Source organism: Pygoscelis adeliae, unplaced genomic scaffold (assembly GCF_000699105.1).
Source record: "Pygoscelis adeliae isolate BGI_AS28 unplaced genomic scaffold, ASM69910v1 Scaffold890, whole genome shotgun sequence".
NCBI classification, from domain to species: domain Eukaryota; kingdom Metazoa; phylum Chordata; class Aves; order Sphenisciformes; family Spheniscidae; genus Pygoscelis; species Pygoscelis adeliae.
Window position 1 is genome coordinate 9,963 of NW_008823974.1, and position 15,113 is coordinate 25,075.

The 15,113-nt window shown below is 53.1% G+C and overlaps 1 protein-coding gene across 1 annotated transcript in view; it reads right to left on the reverse strand.

Moving 5' to 3' along the window:
* SNX27 (sorting nexin family member 27) overlaps positions 1 to 13,028 on the reverse strand; it is a 22,920-nt gene extending 9,892 nt beyond the window's left edge. The window contains 8 exon segments of the mRNA XM_009324812.1: positions 331 to 420; positions 1,654 to 1,817; positions 3,905 to 3,983; positions 5,032 to 5,136; positions 5,974 to 6,038; positions 7,350 to 7,566; positions 10,693 to 11,056; positions 13,003 to 13,028. Coding sequence (XP_009323087.1) covers positions 331 to 420; positions 1,654 to 1,817; positions 3,905 to 3,983; positions 5,032 to 5,136; positions 5,974 to 6,038; positions 7,350 to 7,566; positions 10,693 to 11,056; positions 13,003 to 13,028 — 1,110 coding nt within the window.
* Between the last annotated feature and the right edge of the window lie 2,085 nt (positions 13,029 to 15,113).

The window sequence follows — 15,113 nt, forward strand, 5'->3', positions numbered from 1 at the left end:
GTGCCTGCCAATCCCTCCTGTGCTAAGCCCACACCCCGACAGCTCTCCATGGTTATTGCTTTCCAAGAAAGATGTGTTTTTCAAGGCTGCACGCACAGAATGGTTTGGGTTTGAAAGGACCTTTGAAGATCATCCAGTCCAACCCCGCTGCCATGGGCGGGGACATCTTTCACTAGACCAGGTTGCTCAAAGCCCCGTCCAGCCTGACCTTGAACACTTCCAGTGATGGGGCATCCACAACTTCTCTGGGCAACCTGTTCCAGTGTCTCCTTTCCAGACGCAGCATTGCAAACGGGAAGGAAAGCAAACAGGACAGGTAGGATAACTCACCATGACCATCTTTCTCTGCTCACACAGCTTCTGTAACTGGTAGGACTTCTCCTCTGCTTTGATGTAGCCTTTCTTGACATCATCAACAGCCTAAACAGAAAAAGGGAAAGGAAACCCAGGAGGTCAGACTAGAGGATCTCTTCACTGAGTCACAGTGCTTTGCCTTCCCTGGCTGGCCCCGAGGCTGCTTTGGACAGCCTCCCAAATTCACAGCCCCAGAAGGTGACCAGTGTACCCAGAGAGGCAGAGGGACGGCCAGGCTCAGAGGGGTGGTTCTTCGCACTCGCTGATGCCTGCCACGAGCCTCTGACTGCCTTGGGGAGCGAGCAGATGCCTAGGCGTCTAGGAGGACTTTGGAAGAACGTCCCCTGGCACAAGGGGATGGATCTGGAAATGCTGGTACCTGGAGTCCTGCTTTTGCCTTCAGCCACAGGCAAGGGCAGCTGGTACAACCCTTCCGCTCCAGACACAGCCGTCTCCAGCAGAGCAGTGCTGGCTTTTACCTACTGTGCTGCTGGAGCGTTGGCATGAAAATGTATTTTTCCTTCAGGATTGATCAGGTACACGGCCCCTTACTTCCGCTCCTCAGCTGTGCGCTCCAGCAAGAACTCCTGCCCCTGCCACAAAGCGGCTTGTCAAACCGCCAGCCAGTAAAGAGCCAGTCTAGGAGATCAAAGAATTTGACAACTGCTATTTTTATTTCGATTTGTAGCAGAGGCCGGTACAGGCCCAGTTCAGAGAGCGTTGGGACAGCATTTTTGGTGGTTGAGACAGAGCAGGATTCATATTCCTGAACTCTGCAGTTATCTACCTCTGAGCTGGTCATCCTAGACTGGTTTTATACAGGCAATGGGAGAGCACGGCTCTTCTCGGACTCACTTCATCCCAGAGAATCTGCATAGAGTGAAATCACAGGCAGGAACGCCCCCTTTCCTTAGGGTGAACAGGGAGAAGTCTGTTCCCCAGCTGGTCACAGACATCTTTACTGACAACACACAGAACTGAGGAAAACATACCTGACCCAAGGAGCACAGCCTCCCAGGATCCTTTTAGCTCGCTCTGGGAAGGCAACTTCCCCGCAATAAGCGTGGCAGAAGCCCTGCCTCCCAGTCCGGTTGTGCCTTGGCCACAAGTTCACCACAGTACTGCCAATTCACCCAACCATGGACTGCTACTCCGTGAAGTTACCCAAGCAGGACCGGCCCTCAATTTCACACTCCGTTGCCAGTACTCCAAACACCACTATCCTTTGGCGCAGTTCTGGGAGCCGGGCACTTGTGTTGCCTTGCCTCCAGTAAAAAATTACAGCTCTCAGGCACCTACCTGATGGAAGAAGTAGGTGACTGCCAGGTCGTTGTCATTGAGAAGAACCTCCTCCTCTGTAGTGAAGAGCCATTTTCGGATGGTCAGGCACGTTCCCGGCACCGCCGAGGTGTAGTTCTGCACGTAGAGTTTGTGGGGGAATTCGTTGGGTGCTAGTTTGCGCACTGGAAAAAGCACAAGACATGGAGGTAAGCACACAGCCCCACGCAGCGTCGGCAGCGTCGTCTGTGACCGCAGCCTGGCTGCCGTACAAATCAACATCGGCGATGCCCTTTAGCTGAGACAGCTGGGATCAGGACCCCAGCTCTGCTCCAAGGCCCTTTCTTCTCCTCCCTGACCGAATCAAGCTTTTTTCAATACCTGCTTCCACAGTGTCGGACCACGCTGGTCCTCTAGTGCACAGGCAGGAATCTGCGCGAGACTGAACTCCTCTTGGCCGTCGGGAGAGCTCAGCGCGGCTCTCAAGCATCAGCACAACAGCCTGACTTCATCCCCTGCTACGCACAGGGAGGTCCACCCTGCCTAAGCCTTAGGATCACAGCGCCCTGGACCTACGCAGTGTCCCCACAGTGTGGGGGGACCGGAGAAGGTCCCCCCGTCCTGGCAGGCTGCCACCAGAGCCCAGACAAAGCCTGCTGCGTTGCTCAGCCAAGCTGGAGCAGCTGGGCCACCAGTGAGCCCCTGTCGAGACATTTACTGTGTTCAAATCTGCTTTACCCAGCTACGATGGACGAAAAAAGGCGAGTGCCAGTATGTCTCCTTTATCAGGTAGGGATACGGTCACTATCTTGCTGCAGATGGAGCTTATGGTTTCCAGAGAAATTGAGTGTATCCAGACAGGAATAAATGCGGATGTTCGCAGAGAGTGTCCAGAAAGCACAAACCATAAAGGTTAGCTGGAGTTTTTACTTTCCAGGGCAGTTTGAGAAGTGCAGCACTCACAGGAACGAGGAATTAATAGCTCCAGTCAGAGTCTGGCACCATAAAAGCTTCCTGCGTGAAGACTGTGCCAGCGCGCTGCAGCGTCCCGTCTCCCAAGAGCAGGTATTCCCGCTCGAGGCTCCCCGCACAGCCCTGCCTGGCCTCGGCAATCACAAAGCATGTCGACCCTCCAGCCCTGGTCTTCCCTCACTACGCCCGCGTCCTGCTCTGACGCACCAGCACCCGGTAACCCTCAAGAAGTGACCACAAACCTGGTGGCAGAGGCAGTTCTGCGATGCCACAGTTTTACAGGAGACTGGTGTTCTCGGCTGCCCCAGGGTCAGCACCCGAATGCAAACCTAGGCCGTTCTGTGACACGAGTCATTTTAGGAGGACTTGAAGTAGCTAAAAATTGCCCCGGCCGTTCAGCCAGAATCTTGTGAGCATGAGGAACAGCCCTAGAAATTCTCTTCCTACAAGGCATGGTTTGCTGTAACAACAGGATGAGTTTGAGGCATATAGAGATGACAATCCAGAAATGAAGGTACCCAGCTGGGAATGAGAAATACATTTGGCGTAAAACCCAGCACAGGGAAAAAATAAAACACAAACTAACCACTACACCCATTTTGTGGTGTGACCACGACATTTTGGCCTCTCTACAGCTTCAGCGAACCCAACGTGAAGCTGGGTGAAATCAGAGATTGCTGCGGCCAGGGATCTGAACAGCAGCCAGGAGACCCCGGCACGCACTAAGCCGGCAGGATGGCAATTACTTGAGTGCCAAAATGGTCGCCCAGAATCCCACAGTCAAGCCTCAAATACCATCAGGATTTAACCACGGAAGGAGAGATGAGAAGCTAAGATGCAGCTTGCAGCACACCCCCTCCAGGACCTGGACATCGACCCACACCTACGTCTGTACAGACCGAGCGAGCCCTCGATCCACTTTCCTTTCCAGCAAAAGAAAAAATCCGTCCCAAGCCACTGCTGGTGCTCCCCTTCTCCAGAGACGGCTGCGTTGCAGTGACGCTGCCCACTTTCTCTAAGCTCGCTGGACCCTTTGAACTGAAGTAAAATGCATCTCTGTTTAACAAAAAGCTCGTCTCCTTGAACTGCTTAAGAAAAGGAAAGTCAAGTGGCAGCAAAAAAAGCCAAACTTTGCGGGCTCTTCATTATCAGAGCCTACTGTGCCTGCCCGATTCCTCCCGGGGGCTCCTGATTTTGCGAGCAGAGATAAGACCTAAATGAGAGTGCCACTGGGCTGTGCTAGCACTGCAGAGCCTTCTCCTCAGTTGCTCATCAGCACCAAGGGGATTAAAAGACTTACCAAAGGAGTGATTGATCACTTCAAACAAGGCAAAGTAGTTTGCGGTAATACTGTCCATTCCGACTTTTGCAGCCACAGCCTAAAGAGCAATGGAACAGGAAAACGGGGTGAGAAAAACAGGAGCCAGTAGCTGTCTGTCCCTCTCTGGGGCAAGGCTGGCTTCATACAGGTTATTCCCAAGTATTCCCTAACCTGAGGTGTTAGTTACCACAGAAACCCTGAATTTTACTCTTCCACTAAAACCAGATGTTTTCTTAAGCAAGGGTTTAGACTGTCCTGCTTTCACCTTCCTGTAAACTGCTCTAGATTTTAAGTGCCACCATGGCTGACAATTAGGTCATCTTTTCTTCTGATGCCTCCAGCTTTGGTTCCTAATAGAAGAGGCACGCACACCTCCCCTAGGAGTTTTCCTCCAACAACATTTCAGTCCTGCACGCTAGTACCACAGCCAACACTCACAGACCTTGGCGGAGGCAACGTGAAGTTCAACAGGCTGTGTTCCAAACGCCTGCTCTTTCGCAACCCTCTGGCTCCCTCGCTTGCAGGAGCACTTTTAGTTCCCCTTTCAAAAAGGGTCTCCCCCACATCATCTTATTCCTCCTAATTCATCAACAGCTTCCACCTTTCCTCCAGCAGTGCTGGTTGAAGTCAGTTGTCCTTAGTTTTCCACTTAAAGCACTGGGCCTCCGGCCACTCGCAAACCTGTAATCTGGCCAGAGGATTCCCCAAAAGGGTCATTACCCTTAATATTCAACTTGCCGTCCTGCCACACAGCCACAGCAAGACTCGTGTGTTGGCTGCAGGCAGCTCTTGGATCCAGCTCCTCCACTGCAAGCCATAACACACAATCTGCCTAGTGCTTAGAGCCATCCGCCAGCTTTAAGATATTATCAGTGAAAATTAATTCAGCGATGACTCTGTCTTTGCAGCCAAGCCTGCCAGCGAAAACGCTGCTTCAGCACAGCGTAAGGTTAGAGTTCTCCAGCGTCCCTCTCCTCTCTGCTAGAGCAAAGCAGCGTCACTGATGCCCACCTGCACTCGAGAGGAGCAAGTGGGTGCCCACGGGGTCTTGGTTAACGTCCGAAACATGTTAATCTTCCAGTCAAGGCAAAAAACCAGCAGCTCACCTGGTACACCTGGTCTGTAGTGCTGTTCTTTTTGACTCTGACTGTCACTGTTGTTATATCTGGTAACGCTACTCGGAGCTCCACGTCCGAGACGCCGTTGTAATTCTGGAGGAGGGAAGAAGAGAAGACAGAAATCAGCATCACACGAGCTGAGCCCCGAGCTCTATGGACTATTTATTGCCTCCCACTGGCTAATTAAAATGGTCACTTCTAACGACCAGCTGCTCTGCAAGCTTCAAGAATCCAATTCCAGCCTGTGCCAGGGAAATTCTGAAAGAAGGAAGATGCGAGCTCTGCTCCGAGATAGGAAGCTGAGCAAACCGCTTCAGACCACGACGGGGCAGGATTTTCCATTCACGGGTTTGCCGGTGAAGAGCGAGAGAAAGCTCTGGGACACGGCAACTTAAACACACCATGGAAAGGTTGGAAAAAGAGCAACAGTTGAAGGGCAAATAGCAACTCACTGCTGCTGCCTGCAGCTCAAATCTTGGGAGAAGCAAGTCAGACAGACCGGTATTCAGAGTGCCTGCTGCCTTTCTGGCCAAAGGCTGACGAATACAAACAGCTCACAAATGCAAAGCTATCTGGGCTGCCACCAGCACAGAAACCAGCAGAAAAGTCACTGAATGTGGTTTTTACCGGGTCTCCCCTTGCCAGGGAGCCAGGGTACGCAGTGAGGCCTCGTGGCTGGTTCTGCTCTGTGCACGCCTGTGGGAGCGGCGGCAAAGCTGCTCTTAGCTGCTGCTATGGAGAAAAGGTTTCCTATGTGCAATGACAGACAGCAAACTGCAGCCTTGATTTTTTGCCATGGTTTTCTATTTAACCAGCTGAGGTTTTGGCAGGGAACGTCCTTCCTCTCTGATCCAGTTTTACCAAGCATTTATGGCCTCTGTAACAAGGAAGGTCAGGGCAGAGCTTCAGCGCTGTCGCCTACGTGCCTACCTCATCCGACTCCGACAGGAACTCCTGCATGATGTCGCTCTCCCCAATGACACGTATCGAGCACACTGCAGGACAGAGAGCGCAGGTTAGTGGGGTGCCCGGGGAAAGGGGGAGCCCTCCCCTCCCGGGACCGGCCCAAAAGTGACATGGAAACAACAACTGTCTGTTTTGCGGGTGGCGTGAAACAAGGGTGGTATCTCCAGCCTAGAAAAACCTTCTCAAAGCAAGTGCTTTCCGTGCTGTATCAGGTGTCCTGGCCCGAAGACTGATCCAGCCTGAATCCCCTACAATAGCAAGCAACAAGAGGTGTTGAGTAACTCACTGAGATATTCCCCATGGGTGAAATCCAGGCCCCAGGCACACGGCCAACAGGAGGTTTAGACTATACTTAAAAGTGGGCAAGAACTTCATAAATAGTACTTTTGCCTCTTAAAAAAAAAAGTTATTCCAGAGGGACTGAAACTATTTGGGAATTTAAGCCAAGTTCAGCAAATAATTTGGACCTGAACTGTACCATGTTGCCTCTAAGATGCAACCAGCCTGCCCCTTCCTCCAGCCAGCTGGCAACCGAGGATGAAGATGAACGAGCCGGGCAAGGCAGGGCTGAGCAGGGTGGGGAAAACCTGACCCACGTCCGTCTTAGGGGAAGAGGGGGCTTCACTCCCAGGTGCCGGGTAAGGGAAGATGCTGTTAACTCACACAAATTAATTGAGCTGCTTCCAGGCAACTAAGAAAATAACACAGCATCACAGGAATGAGGGGTCATTGCGCCCCGAATCCCATCTACAACCTCTTCGCTGCAAAATGTGGGGCCAGATCTTTTAGCCAGGCACTCTGAAACAGAGGTAAGGTTTTGCGTCCACCTTCCCATCATCTGAACTCAACCTAAAGGAAACTTCTGCTGCAGGCTCTACAATTCTTGATTAAAAAGGACCGAAGCATTCAGCCGTGAGCAAGCTCAGGTTGAGCTGAACTCCCCTGATGAGAACGGCCTCAAACACGACTTTCTCCCTGCTCCAAAGCTTCCCTCCTCTTCCTCCTCCCCATGCTCCCTCATCTCCGAGAGTACTGGCGAGCAACATGACACTACAAATAAAAACTCGTTGTGTGTCAAAAAACTAATTACACATTTGTTGTTGGAAGCGCGCTGCAAGCCGGTAACACATGCATCATTAAGCCGTGGCAAGTCTGAGCTCCCTCTCACCACTTCAGCCGTAAAATCCAATCCAGCTACAAACGAGCTTCTTTCCCTCACAGGTAAACAAATACTCGTGAAGTTTTGGACCACCCGTGGAAGGATGTACCCTGAGGATTTGTTTCCCCGCCTGCGAGGAAGGCGGCGTACGGCTGCTTGGGCTCTCCTCCCAGCTCAGTACCTTTCTCCAGGTACTCCTCCAGCCCTCGCCGCCGGGCGTCCAGCTGCTGCTCCGACAAAGAGAATGGCCACTTCCCCGGGAGACGCGGAAAAGTGAAGTTGGCAAATTCCCGTTTCAGGTTCTGGTGGAGGATGGGGAACGGGTTCTGGTGGAGGATGGCGACCTCCCGTTACCGCTTTGAGCAGAGCTGGCGGCCCGCCATGTAAACATTGTAGACCTGCAGGGAGGAGAAGAGGCTCACTGGGGTGAGAAAAGTTTTCCAAAAACTGGCACAGCTCTGCCTGCCCGGACCCACAGGCAGCGCAAGACTAAATTAGGAGGGTTTGAACTAGAATGAGAAACTGGTATGAATAGTTAAATACGCCACTGCCAATCCCTGGAGCTGAGGAATGTCCCAGCTACTACCTCCATCTGACAGCAGCAGGATCAGCACGAGTTCAAGGTGCCTTCCTACTCCAAGAGGAGAAGAAAACCACCCAAACCCTTTACAAAAGGCTCTGAGCCCCGATGCAGCCGTCACGGTGCTCACCTGGATCACCTCCTGCACAAGCTGCCCACAGGAGGGTGCCTGAGGTGCACCAAGCCACCACCAGACAGATGCCACAGCAATACCATGCTGACCACACCACAGTTGTTTTTGGCAACAAGAGCCTCGTCGCCTTCCAGATGCACTTGAAGCTACTACTGAATTTCCAGCCCGTTGCAGAATTGAGCCTCACGTTGCAGCCAAAGCCCCAGAGCTTTGGATTCAGGGTCGTGGCTACTTTCCCCGAGACACAGAGAGGTCCCAAACCAAGCAGGTGGCTTGGTTTGCGTCTGGACACAGCCCCTGGCAGCCGTCAGGCACCAACCGTGGGGCAGATCCCAGGGGAGAAGCAGCACTATATATCTTTTAGGAGCACCCCGCATTAACTAGTTTCTTTGCTACGCGTGCACTCTTCCAGTTTCATTCTGGACACCGTTAAGGAAATAGGACTCTGGTCCCAAAAAGGGGAAACCCGGAGCAGAGTTACAGTCACAGGACGTTTCTCAGCACTGCGATGCTCTTCAGGGAATTCCCTTCCCTTTCATTAACCAGCCGCCTCCATTTTTAAAGCCAATCTGCTCAGTCTCGCAGGCAAGTTAAACAAGCTCTTATCTAAGCATTGCTAATACGCCCTCAGTGATAAGGAGGTCCCAAACAGCAGCGTTACCTTAATTAGCTTCACACGAGGAAAGGGATGCAGTGGGGAAGAGAGTAGGTTCACGCTTTTTCATGTTGCACAAGGGAAGTGTTTGCAACCACAACCCTTCCTCTCGAGGAGAGCATCACCCTCCACCGTCCCCCCGAAGCCAAAGGGCTGGCAGAGCACAGAGGACTCTAGCAAGAGGCACGTGCCGACGACACACCGAGGGTGGCTTCAGCAGGGTTTGAAAGACTCAAAACCCCAACCTGCTCCCCCGATAAGGGCCCAGAGCGGTCCCAGCTCGCTCACCCTCCACATCTGCACCCCAGATACCTGCCTGACAACCTTCACAAGGGGAAAGCGCTCCAACAAAACCACAGCTCTTTCCTTAAAAAGAAGCATGCATTCAACCCTTCCGGCATCACCTCGAGAGAAGGTGCCAGGATGGGGCTAGATCCGAACAGCAGCAGCTACTGTCAGTCCACTGAAGAGGCTCCCTTTGACCCCCCTGCACTGTGCTTAAGAACCTCTGGTTTCCAGGACCCTTTTTCTCCTGCTCCATACGGCACACCTGCCCCGACAGCATCCCGCCAGGGCTGGGACAGCAGGGCGCAGGGATAGCACACGCTCCCCGTGAGGCCACGGATCCACAAGGATCCCATCTGTCTCCTTCAGAGACACGCGTGCCAGGGTGACATGTTGAAGTGACACGCTTTGCACAGGAGCCTGACTCTTACGGCGAGCCGAGCATTGCTGAACCCTCTCCACCCTTCCTCTCTCACACACACTCTGTTTCTGCAACGCTGACACTGGCTTGTGTCTTCCTTGGGAAAATACCTCTGTCCTCAGCTGGAAGAGGAAAAAGTGATGAGCCAGTTTGTCATCAGTCTCCCAGCACTTCACACTGCAACGCAGTCGTGTCCGGAGGGCGGCTGCTCCAGCCAAACCTACCTCCCAGTCTGGGAGGGTGAAGGGAGCCAGCACACAGCACAAATCTTCCAGCCATGAGTCAAAGCAGCAGCGTAACTAAAACACCCGATACCCGTCATCTCGTCCCAAGTCCCTCCACCTCATCGTCCAGCCCCACTGATGGCCACGCAGTTCCCTGGCTCTGGAAGAACGAAGACAGCACACAGAGCAGAAGAAAAATGTGGTCTGGACGTGGGTAGGACTGTGCTCCTAACAATAAGCAGCTATTGGCAGGGGGAAGAATACCGCCCTTGTGGCATGCTTCTGTCTCTACCAGTCCCTGACTGAAACTCGGAGCCAGCTGGGGTTCGGCCGCAGGCTCTGCTGACCCTCGCTGCAGCGCAGACCCGAGGCATGCTCAGAGCAGCGGCCAGCAGCGAGACGCAGGCTGCTGGAAGACGGGGCGATCGAGATAGTTTGCAAGCCGAGCATCTGCGAACACCACACAGCCAGGCAAGGAAGCAGAAGAGCTAAGGAGGGCCAGGCCGGTTGAGGAGGTTAAATACACCCCAAACGTTGCAAGAAGAAACAGTTCTGCAGACAAGTGTCTGTCCAACCCGCTTTGGGTCCCTCTCCAAACATTTCCCCGCCAGGCACAGCCAGCCACCCCCGATGAGCCAGAATCAACCTTGAGCCTCAGAGGATGCACCCACGTCAGGTACTTAGATGACAGACCACAGTATCTAGGAAAATGACTGCCAGCCTCCCCAATAAATGCAACAGAAGAGGCAGGGAACCCAAAGGAAAAAGGCTTTTTACAGCTATTTCCCCCGACATTCCCTAAAGGGAAAAGAAATTCTGGAGATGGGAAGCTATGCTTCAAGACATCTGCTCCCTTTGCTTTTACATCTATCACAGATGTCCTTAACACTTGGTGTAAAACAGGAGATACAAATACGAAAGCTTATATGAATAAAATAATAACTTCCTACTTAATCTTCACAAGAGATCAAGCTATTCCAGATACATTAATAAAAAAACTTCCCAGCACATAGGAAATGCAAAAGAATAACCAAGCACAGTAAGAGTGAGGACAGGCAAGCCTAAATAAGACAGTGTCAAAAACAGTCGATAATAAGTTAATGTGCCTCCATCCTGAAGACAAACAGAGCGCGCTGCCACCAATTGTCACTAACAGCAAGGAGCACGCCAGCTCGGGGTGCGGTTGCATCCAATCTCCAGAAAACACCATCCAAGCTGATACTAACCACAAACTTCTCGCCGTTTTGCTCCACGTGCTTGTACGTGGGGATGGAGATGGGCACAGCTTGTTTTTCCGTGTAGTCGTAGAACGACTGCCCCAAAGAGTCATCGCTCGGATCGAGATTATCTGCCTCGTGGGGAGGCACAGACAACACCGTCAGAATTAACTCCTTCTCTCCTGCGCGAATCAGGTCCACCACTTGCTTGTGTGTTGCTCCTTCGACATTCACCCCATTCCTGCGAAAGAGAGAGCAGAAAAGCCATAAGCAAGGCCGAGGTGACTGCAGAGCCTTCAAACCACGCCAGGACCAGCCCGGAGATCCATCACATATCTGCTCCCCTCGAAAAACCCCTCCAGCCTCAACTGCTCTGGTTGCGCCAGTTTCACTCTGGTCTAAACTTCACTAATCCTTCCTATTGATGATTTCTCGTGCTATTAATTACTGGATTACGTTTAATGACTTCAGACACAACTAAAACTTCTTTAAGGCTCATGCACCCCCCCTGGAATATTTAAAACAAGTTTTGCTGTTTTTACCATCTGAATGGTACGACATGGCACGTTCGTACCCAGAAGGCGAGTCTTTTCCTGTCAGCTAAAGGTAAATGCAGGGAGGCCGCAGAATTGGGGAAGAAAACACTGAATGCCTAACACATACCATTCTCCTAGGGCAAAGCCCATCTCCTGGTCCTCTACAGCTCCAAAATGTGAGTGAATTTCCCTAAACCCGAATTGAAGCTTCCAGGTGAACAAGAATGAGAAAACAGGCAAGGAGGCTCAGAGAGCAAAGGTAAGTGACTTCAGAAGCTGGTGCTCCCACCCACCAAAGACACAGCACCCATGAGCACATCTGCTTCGGTGCAACATAAAGGAGACACGCGTTCCCTTCAGTTACTTCTAGGCAAACTGCTCTGCCTTGCCCCAGACAGCCCCGTGACCACAAGACCTCGTCCCAGTTATGCCCCAAGCCCTCCAGGAGCCCCACGGAAGCTCTGAAGACCCAAGACATACCCAAGCCACCTCTAAAGCATTCCTGACGTCCTTCCTCTCCCTGCGAGCTCAGTTAACCATTGCTTGGGTCTTGCTTTGCCCAGAAGATACGAACCATACCTTGGCCAGCCTGGAAAGATGCTGGACCTATGACTTGATTTCAAAGCAGAGAGAGCCGTTAGGTTCTCTTCCAAATCTGGAAAAGGACAAGCCTGTTGTTCTTCCTGACAAGAGCTAAATTTAGTAGCAAGTCTCCATAAACTTGCAGTCATCACAAGCGTCTCCGAAGAGTTTGGTATCCAAAATATTCCCTGTATAAACAGGAACAGGCAGAGCTTCACCCACTGCATCCCTACCAGTCAGCCTGGCCACGCTCTCGCAACGCTGCCGGAGAGCCCGTAGATCATCGGAGACGACAGGTCCCTTTCACCTCTGCTTCCCCGAGCAGCTGCTTGGGACGAGCCTGGAACAAACCAGCCAAGGAGTTTCTCACCGCTGCTGAAGCAACACTGGCAACCACGCCACAACGCCAATTTGTCTTCGCTCACTCCTAGGAATTTCTCCACCAGAAAGCCCAGCGTTGCCCTTATTCTGTGCTGCTGGCTACGGCCACTACCTGATGCTTCAGAGGAGTGCGAGAGGAAAGCAGCCTGCACTTTCCCAGCCATGGATCCTGGCCATGCAGGGAGAGAAAGGGCTCTCAAATACTCCCTCTGGCAATCAGCTACTCCTTCCCAGAGCCTGGGAACGGACTGTCATCATCTCACTGCTGAAGACGTAGTGCTGGTCACAGAACCATCCCAGCTTGCCTTAAATCAAGCATGGGATTTAGCTTTCAATCCCCTGCTCTCAAATGAAAGAACAGCTCTTACCGCTTCACATCTATCATTTTTTAATTGAACTTCTACTTAGAAGAATCGCCCTGGAAAGATCCGATCTCGACTTACAAATCTGGGTGAGAGATCCCAGGCTCTCAACCAAGTCTAACCAACCCGAAGCGGTTGCTTGTGAGCCAGCGACAGCGCTCGTGCTTTGCCAGGAGTTGGACAAGGAGGCTTCCCCCAGCTCGGACACTACTCGCGGTTATCAGCCCTCTTAGAGCTCCTGTGCTGTTTCAGGGAAGGGATAATGAAGCAACCCTCGGATGCAGCCCCTGGGCTCTGTGTGATAAGAGCGCTCGAAGAGCTGTACACAGCTTTTACAGCAACAAGGCCGTTAAGTTAATGAAGAGGGAAAATCCCCTCCTCACCAGCCAGCTCTTCCACAGGGCAGGAGCGTGGCCTCCAAAGCAGCAAATTCGGTCGCAGAGGGCAGCCCTCGTTACCGAGTCGAGCCGTTAGCCACCAACATCGTCACATTAAAGTGACATTTGCCTTTGTTCCACCTGATGGATGCTCACATGCTGCTCGCTTATCCCAGATCCCTTCCACTCGCTTAGAATAAACCCAGTCCGCAAAGTCCGACAGCGCCGCTGCCCAAGTATGATTTTTGGTGGATGGGGGTGAAAAGCCAGACTCCAGTCATGCGGAGAAGGCTGCCGCTGGCCCACACCAGGAGGGACGGCAGGCCACAATGACTCTCCTCCGCGTGTCCCAGTCCTGCCCTGAAGAGAGAAGGACGAAGACAGGGGAGTTTAGTCACCGTCCCACACTCGACCTCGAGCCCACCTCCAGCCAGTGACAGGCAGAGCCCCCTCCAGCTGGCAGCAGGGCCTTTTGGATGACCCAGACTGCAGGACGCGCTGCTTAGTCTGCAAAAGTCAAGGTTGGTTTTTAGTTACTCAGCCCCAGCTAGACTGCAACGAGGTCTTCAGCTCCACTTCCCATCAAAGACACCACACATTCCCTTCTGCCAGAAGACCGAGAACAAATACGCTGCCGGCTTCCTCCTCTTCCTCTCCCACACCCTCCAAAGCCCCTGGTGACTTCTGCTGCCACCCATTTCCTCCCCGAGCCGACACCAAACCCTGGGAGGGGGCAAGGACAGGACCTGGGACTCCCGACAATAAGACTGCAATGCATCATTTCATTCACAAAAAACCGGTAACACCCACTGCCGGCTCGCCATCGCTCCCAGCAGGCTTCCTTCTAAGATCAGCGGCTGCTTTAATAGCAGCCCCGCTCGCCCCTCCGCTGTGCCGAGCAGCAGGAAGGAGCAGCGAGTGCCACAGGCACACGGGGCCAGAGGACTCGCACCTTTGCAATAAAGTCACCATAGCAACTCAGGCTATGGTGGAATGGAATCCATGGAATCATCATCGACAAGCTGACGAAGAAAGGGAAGGGTAAATCATACGACACAGGCAGATCAGGAGCAGCTGGCAAGGCGAGAGGAGCGCAGCTGGACGACGCACCGTTTATGTGGCCACGGACCTGCGGCATCCGAGAGACAAATGCACTTTTCCCAAGACAACGGGACACTCGGGTACTTTGCTCCTCAAGCTTCTGCCTCCATTTGGAGTTGGGAAAAAGATCCAGGCGTTACCTTTACCCTCCCAGGGGATACGCGTGGTCCCAGGTGAGGGCTGCTGAGCTGACCGCAGGGCTGGGTCCCTCCGTACCTTGCAGAAAGGATGTCCAGATACAACAGTGGCAGATGACGACCAGATCCAACGAATCCTTCCCTCCACAAAGGGGGTACCGCAGATGGCACACGGCTCTCCTCTGCACGGGATGGGAAATAGAGGAGAACTCCGCTGATGGTGGAGCAAACCGCTGCAGGATGGAGACCGCAGCCAGGCACATGCGACCCCTGGTCAGGTCTGCAAGACTTCAGCAGCACTCAAAGAGCAACTTCCTCCGACAAATCGCTTCTCTCAGCTGTCCACCACCAAACATGGATGTGGTTAAACCAGGAGCACGAGGTTCTGTCACCTTCCGCTGCAGAACAGTGTGCGAGTCTCCTTCCCTCAATGCCCGGCTTCCTCTTCGCCTCGCCGGGGATGCAAGCTGCCTCGCAGGAAGGTTACCGCAGGACAGCTCTGAAGTCGGTAGGTAGAAGCGATGCTGGAGCTGTTCAGTGTGCTGTTGGAGTGGGCAATGCGGAGCCTGTGCAGACTGTCCCGCTGGCAGGGGTATCCCCGCCTAAACAGGGCGGCAAAGGGGCTCCCAAACGCTCTCACCTTCCCCCAGGGAGCTGGAAAGAAGCTGTTCTCCTCCTGGTGCTGGTTATGGTCAGTCTAGCTCGATACTCGCCATGACTAAGGGCTCACGTTGGCTGAGCTGAAGACAACATAACCCCAAAGCACTCGTCACCACGTTTCTGTCAGCAATCGTCTCCCCGCGGCACACACCCGTGCCACAGTCCACAGTCCAGCACGCCGGCGAAGACGCCTGCCAAGACAGGCCTGGGCTGAGACTCCGGACTGTGACCCGAGGCAGTGGCACGCTTTGCTGCCCGCTGACACCGCTGCGAGGGCAGAAACCCTGGCAGGCG